This window comes from Alosa alosa, chromosome 11, assembly GCF_017589495.1.
Source record: "Alosa alosa isolate M-15738 ecotype Scorff River chromosome 11, AALO_Geno_1.1, whole genome shotgun sequence".
NCBI classification, from domain to species: domain Eukaryota; kingdom Metazoa; phylum Chordata; class Actinopteri; order Clupeiformes; family Clupeidae; genus Alosa; species Alosa alosa.
The window spans coordinates 26,296,450-26,308,902 of NC_063199.1; the positions used below are offsets into that span (position 1 = coordinate 26,296,450).

At 43.7% G+C, this 12,453-nt stretch overlaps 1 protein-coding gene across 2 annotated transcripts in view; it reads left to right on the forward strand.

Annotated features, from left to right (window-relative positions):
* Nucleotides 1–262: 262 nt before the first annotated feature.
* The window catches only part of ca5a (carbonic anhydrase Va), a 12,597-nt gene continuing 406 nt past the window's right edge, over nucleotides 263–12,453 (forward strand). The window contains exons 1-7 of one of the 2 annotated variants that reach the window (XM_048256933.1): nucleotides 263–812; nucleotides 4,252–4,449; nucleotides 4,642–4,760; nucleotides 5,829–5,924; nucleotides 6,280–6,342; nucleotides 7,654–7,812; nucleotides 12,020–12,453. The exon at nucleotides 12,020–12,453 is cut by the window's right edge and continues 406 nt beyond it. In XM_048256933.1, coding sequence (XP_048112890.1) covers nucleotides 671–812; nucleotides 4,252–4,449; nucleotides 4,642–4,760; nucleotides 5,829–5,924; nucleotides 6,280–6,342; nucleotides 7,654–7,812; nucleotides 12,020–12,172 — 930 coding nt within the window. In that variant the 5' untranslated portion in view covers nucleotides 263–670 and the 3' untranslated portion in view covers nucleotides 12,173–12,453. Of the gene's footprint in view, nucleotides 813–3,155; nucleotides 4,105–4,251; nucleotides 4,450–4,641; nucleotides 4,761–5,828; nucleotides 5,925–6,279; nucleotides 6,343–7,653; nucleotides 7,813–12,019 lie in introns of those variants that run through there. The other variant, XM_048256934.1, reaches the window with a different exon arrangement.

Sequence of the window (12,453 nt, forward strand, 5' to 3'; positions counted from 1 at the left end):
TAGTAGTATTAGTAGCAAATATTCACATATAGTGATAATACTTTTACTGGTTGAGTGTTTTTTTTTTTATTATAATACTTTTATTGTTTGAGTTAATAAAAATGATGCCACTTGATGCCAAAATGAACGCCACTTCTCCATGTGGATTTGATTTGTAAATACAATGTGTGCGTAAGAGGAAGTTCATCGAACCGCCCCTCATGGGGCGAATTTGATTGGCTAGTTCTGGAGACCCCCACCCTTCCCACCAACATCAATCGCGTTACAGAGTCCGTCTCGAGTCCCTCGGGGCATTTAAATATCCTGAGCAACCCTGCACACTGCAGTCGTATTAAAGTTTAGAAGTCATCAAAAGTCATTGAATTGAATCTCGATGTAAATGTTTGATCAAGACTTGCATGTTATTGTTTGTCCCGCCAATCAGCGAATACATAGTTGACTACGTATCCACTTGGTTAGCCACCTAGCCGCAGCTCGTGGTAGTGTATCACAGAATGTGCTAGTTTTGAAAACATAGGCACAGATGACGGTTGTGTATGCACATCGAGGAAACTGATTCCAAAACAAGAGCCATCATCGTCTCAACACAAGTGTCCACCCGAAAGTGACAGTCGAGAAGGGGACCGACTAGAAAAGAACTGTATTGTACGAACAGCTGTCTGGAATCAGCATGGTCACCCTATCTGCAATTCTAACCCCGCTTGGCCGTCAGCTTCAGAGACGGCTCCGTAGAGAGGTGCGGGGACATCGCTGGATTCCTGTTCGGAGATGCAGCTTAACGGTGTGCTCCAGCAAATATGTACTCTCCCAAAGTAAGTGTTTGAATTTGCTGCCTATAAGCTGCCCGTATTGAAAATGTGTAGAGTTGTCTCATCCAACGAGTAAGCAACCGTGCTTGGTCAGGCACGATATAGGTCAGGGGGAGCTAACGTTACAGCCACCGAACCCCATTTAGGCTACGTTGGATTGAAGTATCGCCTCTGCTCTAATGTAGGGCATATTATGCCCAACTCAAACTTAATGTTGAGAAATAAAGGCTTCGCCATTGAGTGTTATATTGCCTTTTGAATATTTAGTTTTTTTGTTTTCAGTATTTAGTTAGTTCTCGTCCTGGCTTAGGGTATTAACTCTTAACTTGTGTGTAACTCAGAGTGGGGGTGCTTATTGGTGTTGTGGTTGACAGCTTCCGGGTGTGCTCGACTAAAGATGATCATCTTGGAAAAGAACAAGCAAGCACCACATGATGTTTATCACACACTGCATGAATAGTTCACAAAATGTCCTGTTGAAAAGGTGTTTTTTAGTTAATGTTTCCCCTATGATGCAATAGGCTACATCTGACATCTTGAAACATTAAGGTTGCATTCTTAGTAGGCATTTTTTTTATTCTTAGGCAAAGGATTGGAGCCACACCTTGCACTGGTTTTGTTTCGATCCGTTAGTAATAACCCTAAATAACCCTAAATAACTTAACTCAATGGTAGGCCTACGGAAACTGTAGCGTGTGGAGGCAGGCCTGGTTGATGAGGGAAAGAGAGCTGGCATGCATGCCTTCTGCTTGACAGGTCTGCTCAGTGAATAGGGAATTTGTTGCTCTGCCTTATTAACAAAGGAAAAAAACATATATCAATTAAGGAGTGGCTGGTTTGTCTCTTGTGTGTGTGTTTGTTTTGTTTTCCCCCCTCTTTTTTCACTTGTTCACCTATATTCCTTATCCCTCCTGACAGGACCAACAAGTTCAGTCAGATGCGCTGGTCATGTGATTGATGTCGTTTACTTTCCTCTTGAACTGCGCGTTAGGTTTGACCCTTAAGGTGACAGGTGTGTCCTTCTGCCATTACAATTGAACATGACTGTTCATTGTACATAGGGTTATCAGTTCATTAATCCATCGTCATCATTTTATGTAATGACTAAGAATGTATATTGTAGTATTATCTAATTTTAATGATTCTAAAACATATGATCCAGACTGCATCTTGACGGGCAAGAAAAGGCACAAATCACAGAGCCAATAAGTTAAGATAGAAATAACTTTTCCTTTAAGTATTAAAAAAGCTGTCAGTACATACTTGATGATTTTTTCCATATCCAGTTGAGTGTGTTTGATAAATCACTGAAAATGAGGACTACCCTCAATGAACTTCTGAGAATAAATAAAGGTTGAATGAATACAATGACAGAAATTAAGTTGTACAAAAGCCAAGAATTGTCATGTTTTTTTGTTTCATTTTCCATGTGATCACATTTCCTGGTGTTTTGCCCTACTTTTTTGTTTAATGTGAAATACACTGTAAAAAAAACATAAAAACGAGATGCACGTTTAGGAGAGTTATGAGAGCACGGGGAGGAGGGGCAATGAGTGGCAATCTAGCTCTCTGCCGCTTAGAACAGGGATTCCCAAACTGGTATGTGAGCTGCCACTAGGGGGCACGCGAGATGAAAAGGGCATTGTTGGAAAGGTGTTAAAAATTTAATTTAATTTAATTTTCCAAATCTTAACCCTATGTTCTCTTTGTTGTTTGTGTTTCATAATGTTCTACACACTTTTTTTTTTTTTAGTGTGAGAGCTCATAGAGTTGCACATTTTGAGTTTGTTATTTGTTATCATGTAGGGCGACTAATTAAACATGATGCCTGGAATGCAATAGAATGCGTTACATTTTTATGTGTCGGAGGGTGGGAGTACGCAAGCCGAGTCAGGATGTACTGTAGGTGGTGATGGGGAAAGTTTGGGAACCGCTGGCTTAGAGCAGTGGTTCTTAAACTTTTTTGTCTGGCGACCCCCCCCCCCCCCCAAAACATGGGCCAAGTCTCGCAACCCCCTTCTCTCTAACCGGCGGAATTTGATTTCGAAATGTTGCGAGATGGGCATTGGAAGCAGAGGCAGAAACTGTCTTCTCTCATCGGTAGGCTATGTCAACACTAAAGGCATTACTGTATATCAATAGCAGCCTTTGACTAAAAACCTTTAGAAAATGTTCTTTAATCCAGACTGCAAATCATTTTGCGACCTCTCCAATATATTTGTCAACCCCGTGGGGGGTCCCGGCCCCAGTTTAAGAACCACTGGCTTAGAGCACCTTTAAATAGGCCTACATTTCAGTGCCTGTACTTGGTTACTTTTACTTGAGTAAAGAAGTTGAATCACTGTTTACTAGCGTTTTTTTTTTTACAAAAGTATCTGTACTTCTATTTGAGTATGGAAAGTGTACTTTTACCATCTCGATGAGGCCTGGTGGGCAGAGGTGAGGGGGTCAAAGATCGGCCTACAGACTGGGAAATGTTGCCCTTGGTGGAGACCGATGTCTTAATAAAGATGCTGATGCTACACCAGACTGTAATGCTGGGGAACACTGTCAAAGCAAGTGAAAACAAACGAACACACTCAGAGACACGCATGCATACACACACACAGAGAGAGAGAGAGAGGGGAGATGTGCACCAGACATACCCTACACACACGCATACACATACACAGAGAGAGACATACCCTATCTTCTGTTCTGATCAATTAACAGACAGATTATAAGAGAGAATCCAAAACTTCACTGCAAATCTAGTCCCTGATGCTCTGTCACATGAAGGCTACACAGGAAGAAGCACAACTTGAAAAACTGATTCTTAAGAATAGTTGGTTGGTCCGTTCTCTTCATAATCTCAATTTCATCATCATTTTCCTGAAATAGTTCTCTGAATCACTAGGAAATCATCCACGTGATGTCGAGTCATTACTTTTTGGCACTTTCTTCAAGTTTTGTGTTTCGTGGCGGTAGGCGTGTAAGTTACAGACATGAGCATTTTATAGCAAAGAGAGAACCTTTCAAGAGTATGTGATGTTAAACTACGATCGCTAAATCTCCACTCTTGAGTCCAGCTGTGATGGGCTGCACATTCCAACTGTCAGTTTCTTGAGCGCAGTTCCTCTGAATGAAGTTAAGAAAGGAGGAAGTAATTCATTTTTTCCGACTATAACCATTTGACTACTGTCAAGGAAGGACAGATTGTTAGAAGTAGCCTTGCCGTGAAGTTCATTTGGTTTGAGATATTTTTGCTTTTTAAACATGTGTACATCTGCTTTGGAGGCCGCTGAGTTAACGAAACGTGAGTTATGTTTTATTTATCCTGTTTTAAAGTAGTACGCCTAGCCTACTACATTTTATTTTGTCTTTGTTTTGAGCAGCGTGGCCATTGCCTATGTCCATGCGTCGTCGTTGATGGTTTAACCCTTGCAATGTGTCTTCCTTACAGTACACCCGATGTGGCAGGGTCCGTTGGCTGTCCCGGGGGGAGACCGCCAATCGCCCATCGATATAGCGGTGCGCAAGACTCAGTGGGATCGGCAACTCAAGCCACTGGAGATTAACTACGACCCACGGACCTGCCAACAAATCTGGAATAACGGTTACTCTTTCATAGTTGAATACGACGACACGACCGAAAGATCAAGTGAGGATATCAACTTAACTCTCCCTTATATAAGACCATGTTGTCCATCTTTGATCCATCAAGCCTTAAATGTTGGATCTCTTCACCTTTGTTATAAATATATTGTAATGAATATTTACCTGTGTCAATACTTGTAAAAGGCTTTTTTAAAGTGCACACTTTGAGGTTTTATCTGATTTCCCTCAACTGCAGCTATTAAGGGAGGACCATTGGAAGACCAGTTTAGACTCTGCCAATTCCATTTCCACTGGGGCGAGTCCAATGCTTGGGGGTCTGAGCACTCCATAGACCGACGGCTGTTTCCTGCAGAGGTAGTGTGTGTGTGTGTGTGTGTGTGTGTGTGTATGTGTGTGTCAGGGCTGGCTCTAGACAGGGGCCAGGGTTAAGCCTACCCAATCATTGTGTCTTGTCCACCAAAACAAGTCTGTTTTTCAGTTGTGCAGCTTGGATGCACTGTAGATGAGGTGGCGTTGAGTGTAATGGTAGCTTGCTGGTAGTAGTTGCAGTAGGCCTATGTATGTGTGTTAAGTGTTTTTCAAAAAAATAAAAACAATGGAAATGAATACAGCAAGGACTCACACGGACTGTTAACCAGTGTACTATGAATTTCTGTGCGTGCGTGAGCAAGTGGGTGTGTGAGGGAGAACGATTAGAAGTGTGTGTGGCATGAGACGGCAGCCTTGTGCCAGGGACAGTGAAGTTCTATGACCTCTAGACATGGACGATGCCATTTATAAATCACCTGGAATGTACTGCATGCTCTGTGTGTCCGTGTGTGTGTATGTGTCTGTGTGTGTGTGTGTGTGTGCCTGCCAGTGACTGTGCAACACACTGCATCATCTCTTCTGTCACTGTGGCCTGATAGCGTGGGATTCTATTTTAATAACACACACCTTCATTAGTTATGTAATATTAGAGGCCCTGTGTGTGGGTGTGTGTGGGTATCTTTGTATATGGGCCACGTTTTATATTTCACCAAGACTTGCTGTTGTAAGCGATCTCTGTTTGCGCAAAAGGGCTGAACTTGGTGTCCAGACAATGGGTCTTTTCAAAATCTCTCATGTTAGGACTGGGGGAGTACAGGGTGGTAGAACAAGTTCGACTTACGTAGAGTTTGGACTGATCTGAAGTTTCATCTCGTCTTGTTCCTTAGAGACCATTGTTCTTTTAGAAACTCATTGTAGATTACATCAGGTGTGTGTGTGAAAGGCTTTTTGTCTTTCTCAGCAGAAGTTGTTCCTTGTTCCTTGTTGCTTTGAGAATTGCCACTAGTTTAGAATGGGGAAATGGACTGTGGGAACAGTATACACACTGAACACAACCACATCAGTGTATAGGGTAAACATGAACATATGGTGACCATTGGTCTGTCTTCACAGCTTCATCTGGTCCACTGGAACTCTGACAAGTACAGTCTGTTTGAGGAGGCCGTGATGGAGGAAAACGGCCTCGGTGTCCTTGGAGTCTTCCTCAAGGTGTGTCCCATCTCTGACTGTTCCTCTCCTCTCCTCTATCTTCCTCTCCTCTCCGCCCCTCCCCCTAGACCAGTCATCTTCTCCTTCCCTGTCTTCTCTAACTCCTCTGTATTTTCTGTCCACTTTTTTTCTGTTTCCCTTTACTATGAAATGTAGTGAAGTGGACCGTTGGTGTGTGTGTTGGCCTTTTTGTGTTGTAAAGCTGTCACCACTCAATGACACTTCTGATCCAAATGGTAATAAAAAGCAAGTGTCTGTGTGTGTGTGTGTGTGTGTGTGTGTGTGTGTGTCTCTCTTTGTGTGTGTGTGTGTGTGTTGAGCATTGAGCTAAAGGCTGTGATTTTACTCTTCACAGTTAGGGAAGAGGCACGAAGGCCTGCAGAAACTTGTGGACGCTCTACCTGCTGTCAGGCACAAGGTGAGTTGAAGTGTGTGTGTGTGTTCGCGCATGTGTGTGTGCGCGTGTGTGTGTGTGTGTTTAACAGCATTATGAAAGAGATTTTATTTGAATAGCTTATCACGATCAAGATGTTGTAGATAGTCTCTCAAAGCCTAGTATAAAAGGAAACATACTTAAAGGAATTATCCGGAGTAAAATGCACTTTAGATCAATTTACGGATGATTGGGAGTACATACGTTGAGTTGACATCAAAATCATGTCATTCGAATGTGTTTTGAGAAAGTTCGATTTTACCGTTTTTAGTCAAAACTCGTTAGCCTGTTAGTGACCAGGGCATGTCATTTCGCCGCTACAAAACGCTATTTTTATACCTCTTCTACAGTTCCAAACAACATTACACTTACATGGTAGTGAGTAGAGGGTCCCTAAAGCCAAACCGAAGTATCCCGAGGTCTTTATGTGGTCGGATAGAGAGTCCAGAATGAATTTCATCAAGCCAGTACCTTTCCGGAAATGTTGCTGCTGCAGCTGGCATCTTTAGGGGAAAGTCTGTAGGAGTCGATTGCATCACGTCGTTGCATGACATCACGTCACGTGACATTTTCCAACCAGTAAGCTAGGGTTTGCTGTTGCATACAACTTCATTTTCTATTTCGAAAGAAATACTGGACTATGTTTTAAAAAAAAAAAAAAAAAAAAAAATTGCGTTAAATTGTGAATTTCCAGAGCGTGTTACTCCACACCCACGGACTTTCCCTAAAGATGCCAGCTGCAGCAGCAACATTTCCGGAAAGATACTGGCTTGATGAAATTCATTCTGGACTCTCTATCCGACCACATAAAGACCTCGGGATACTTCGGTTTGGCTTTAGGGACCCTCTACTCACTACCACATAAGTGTAATGTTGTTTGGAACTGTAGAAGAGGTATAAAAATAGCGTTTTGTAGCGGCGAAATGACATGCCCTGGTCACTAACAGGCTAACGAGTTTTGACTAAAAACGGTAAAATCGAACTTTTCAAAACACATCCAATGACATGATTTTGATGTCAACTCAACGTATGTACTCCCAATCATCCGTAAATTGATCTAAAGTGCATTTTACTCAGGATAATTCCTTTAAGTTAAGCTTCAAAGCAATCTGTTGTTCTAACAGTGCAAAGAGAGCGTACCGTCTTTTGTGTTTGTGCATATTCAGTATATGTTTGAGAGTAAGACTTGAGTTTAACAGATTAAGTTCTGTGAGTTTAGTAGTCACCTGTTAGTAATGAACCTTTTCACTGCTAAACATCATTATTGAGCTGTGTGTGTATGTGTTGTCTCTTCAGGACAGCGTCGTGGAATTTGGCCGCTTTGATCCCGCTTGCTTGCTGCCAGAGAACACGGAGGACTACTGGACTTATGCCGGGTCACTGACTACACCCCCCCTTACGGAAGCGGTCACCTGGATGGTCATGAAGCAGCCAATTGAAGTCAGCCATGACCAGGTAGACTGATCGGAACCGCTGGTGTCCGTCACAGACCACTGAAGCCACTGCCCAGTCTTAGGTGCCGTTTACATGACGCCGGTTTTTGTGAAACCGGTGAGGTTTTGTTAACGGTTACGCCTTGCGTGTACACAACGCCGGCAGTTTAGGAGACTGAAACCGACAGCTTTTGAAACCGACTTCGGTGGGAACTTTTGAAACCGCCCGGCTAACTTTCGCCGTGTAGACGCCTGTAGGTGCGAAGCCGGCAACATTATGACGACATAGCCCCACCTCTCAACTCAGCCACGGCACTTGACCTGACATGCTGCTCGTCAAAACAAACCAAACCATTTATTTATCATATTAAAATGTTTTTCTTTCCCCTGTCATGGTTTATGTGCACAATGTAGCCTATCAGCCTTTAGTGGCTAAGTTAGAAGCACACGTTAGCTTAACTTAGTTAAACATTAGCTTACTGCATGTTAGTGTTTCTCCAGTGGTGCTCAGACCTAATGCAATGCGTAAGCATTTGAAATTTCACAAAGCAGTCACATACCTTGAAAATGAACTTTATTAGTTTAACAGTTGAATTGAAAACCGAATTGTCTGTAGTCTCCTTATTTCATGCGACTGCTTAACCAGAGCCCTTATTAGACATTCTCTGGCTTAACAAACTGTTTCAACAATGTTTTCTTCTACGCGATTCACACAAAATTATCGTGAAGCTTCTGCACAGCAGCGCCATCGACTGGTCTGGCATATGCACTACAGCACATTTAGCCGGTTACACCTCTGTGTGTACACGCCAGGTTTTTTTCTTGCCGGTGTTGTTAAAGGTGTGAAAGCGGTAAGAGAAAATTCACCCGGCAGTTTTGTGTAAACGGCCCCTTATAGTACTTCTATAGTATGTCCCAAAATGCTATGCTTTTTCATTAGGGCTGTGTCATTTTGTGTTCCCAAAATGCACATTTGTTTGTCTGAATGACACCTATCTTGTTTCACCTGCTTAACTGAAGACTACAGGATCTGTTTGCATGAGTTGGTTTGAGTTAGACTGTAGCTTCAGTCAGGGTTTAAGGTCAAGAGTTATCTTAACACGGTTTAGTAAGTTCTTATTCTTTGAGCCCACCTGTTTACATTTTCAAACTCTTCTATGTAGGGCTACAGTCCTTTGGTACAATAGGGTGAATATGAACTGGGTTCCACCCTGCTTTTAATGAAATAATCAGGCGTTCAAGCATTCATTGGCTTTAATCACAAGGGAGTATAGTCTTCCTCATGAGCTCAGTAGAACACACACACACACACTTTTGTTGTTATGGTACACTCTGTGCTGGTAGAGATAATGGGAAGAGAGGGTGTTTGTTTGGGGTAGAAGACGGCACAGTCACACCCACGTGGCCTTGAACTCAGGTCTTCAAGGTAACAGTCATGCTCTGAGTCCAGAATGAATTTCATCAAGCCAGTACCTTTCCGGAAATGTTGCTGCTGCAGCTGGCGTCTTTAGGGGAAAGTTTATAGGAGTCTATTGCCGAGTGTGGAGTAACACGCTCTGGAAATTCACAATTTCGTCGCCGTTTTTTAAAAATAAAAACATAGTCCAGTCCATACAACTTCCTTTCAATTTGAAAGAAATACTGGACTATGTTTTTTTTTTTTTTTTTTTTTTTTTTTTAAACGGCTGTAGCCTGATTGCGCAGCGTGGTCCAGCTGCGATGTAGCTGGAGTCTGCTGCCCCGACTGGCGAGACGACGGAGTGGAGCATCGGAGGTGCAGTGCCAGTTACGGTGCTCAGCGCCGGGGAGTCTGTGGCAGTGGAGGCTAGGAAAGTGCGACCTGAGGGCGTTCTCTGAAGGGAGCTGGGGACGAGAGGCGACAGACCAGGTGACTGCTAGCACGCCCCGCATTGGGCAGCTGGTGGTTGTGGTCCCCCAGGGTGAGTAGGGCTCTTGCGGTGTGTGCACGCCGCCTGCTGTGTGGCAGTGCCAGAGACTAATGCTGGACTGAATGTGGGAACGCCCACGCCGAGGATGGCAATGGCTTGTTGGGGGAGCTATGCAACGCCAGCGTGCTGGACTGTGCTTGAGATTCCCACGATGTTTCGTGCTGGGGATTCTGGGAGAACTGAATGATCATCTCAATACCAATGTTTTCCAAAAGGCTTGTCCCAAGGAGAACAGTATTACCTTAAACACACATGAGGAAACTGAACATTCCAATCAGTAGACTAGGATAAGCTAGCCAACTATGCTTCTTTGTGTACAATATTTCCAGGCATCAACCAGACAGCTGAATGTGGTAGAGTTGTAATAGAAATAGTAGGCCTAAGCTATAGGCTAATCTGCATAAAGTGTGCTGTCATAAATATCAGACATTCAGTATTCTCTCTTTTTATATCAGGATATAAAATAATACTGATATATTATATTGTAATCCTCTGGTGTTCTAAGGTAGGCTATTGAAATGTCTACCCCCCAAAAAAAGAAAAATCGAGGTGTCAAACCGTGGGTCAAAAACTGTGATACAAATCAAATTGTTAGGTTGGTGTATCGTTACAGCCCTACTGTATATCGCTACAGCCCTATCCTCTATACAACACACATCCTCTACATACTTACAGCACACTGCCCCCACCTACCCACACACACACCACACACACACACACACACACACAGTCACTGCTCCACTCCCCTCCCGCCCACACACACATCTTCACTGTCATCACTCACATACATTACATACAGTACTCTGCTTGCAATAGTAAGTCCCTGCCCCCCCCCCCCCCCCCAATACACAGCACATTGTCTCACGAGGAAGCTTCTCCAACACACATATTGCACACTGCCCTCTCCCCACATACACAGCACACTATCCCATCTCCCCTGTCATCCCCCCAACACACACACCAAGACCCCTGGCAGTTGGGTTAGCCCCTTGAGCCGTGGATCTGCCCAAGGTTTCTTCCTTGGTAAGGGAGTTTTTCCTTGCCCCTGTTGCTCTTGGGTGCTCCTTGTTGGGGCCCCCCACCCAATCCCAATCCTCCCCCCCCTTTTTTATGCAGCCCTTGCCACTTAATCTACTAACCCCCCCCCCCCCCATTAATGCACAAATAGGCTGACACCAGACATAATTTCACTGCATGTCTTACTTCCAGTAACTATATGCATGTGACGATAAACTTCCTTGTATTCTTGTATCCTTGTATCCTCCAAAAATCTGTCTAAATTGTACCAAAAAACTCAGCAAAATCAGCTTAATGAGAGTAAAAACGTGACCAAACCAAGTTTAAATAGTGATTTTGAATCTTGAAAATGTCAGATATGGACTCAGCATCTCCAGTAACCCCTAAAAACATACTAACATTGTCAATTTTGGCCAAGCAGCTCTTATAATATGATCAATATAGGCTATTATGCTAATTTATGCTAATTAGCTCAATTACACAAATTGCCCAACATATGCAAATTAGCATCCGGCAGTTTCTGCATGCTGGGAACCCATACTATATATTTCCATCATAAAACTTTGGTGTACTCAACATTTCCGGGTCCAGAATAGGGCTCTATTGGCTGTCCACCGGACTACAAGGGAGTATAGTCTTTTTTATGAGCTCAGCAGAACAGGTGAGCTGGTCCTTTTGAAACACACACACACACACATAGACAAGTACGCACACACACAAGTTTCTTTTTTTGTGCAGGAGAGTATGTATTGGACATTCATGTAATATTAATGTAGTGTTTTGTGAATGATGTAGTAAGTTGTTCACTGCGTGAACGTGGTGTTGCTAGGAGGCGGTGAGGTCAAATTTGGTCCTGTTTGTCCAGTGGAACCACAGGGGGCTCTGTCAACAGGACAGAATGTTCCCCAGCGCTATGGCAACCAGGAAGGGGGAGGGAGCAGTGGATGGGTCAGAAACCAGAGACTCCAGGCTGAGAGCTCTCCAGCAACTTTTTTTCACCTCTTAATGACCACTCTCTCTCTCTTTCTCTCTCTCTTCCCCCTTTCTCCCTCCCTCTCTTTCCCCTGTTACTGTTTGTACCTACCTTTCATTTATCTCTCTCTCCCTCTCACTCTTTCTCCCTGTCCCTCTCTCTTTCCCCTATTACTGTTTGTAAGCACTTTATCTCTCTCTCTGTCTCTCTCTCCCTTTTCCTGTTTGTATATCTTTATGTGCTGACCTTTTAACTCTCCCTCCCTCCCTCCTTCCCTCCCTTTCGTGCAGTTGGCTGTGTTCCGTAGTCTACTTTTTACGTCGGCGGAGGAGGAGGTCCAGAGGAGTATGGTGAATAACTTCCGGGTGCAGCAGCCTCTGTGCGGCCGGAGCGTCCGCTCATCCTTCAACCCCTTCCACCACGGGGACCCCCCTGCCCTCTAAAGCCCCCGTCCATGGATATGCTGTCCAATCCCGTGAGGACTTTGTTTGCGAGACGTCCCTTCCGACCAATCACCTGTCAGCATATCAAGAAGGCAGCCCATCACTCCAGTGGCTCTTATTGGTGTCATGACCAGGAAATTCTGCCATCAGACCTCAAGAAAATTAGCTTATGTTGTTTCACAGGCTTTGAAACTTTTAATAGTTCTTATTGGTTTTTAGGATTGTAGTGGTTTAGGAATAGGAACTACCATTTGCTAGAATGTTCTTTTATCAGTAGCTTC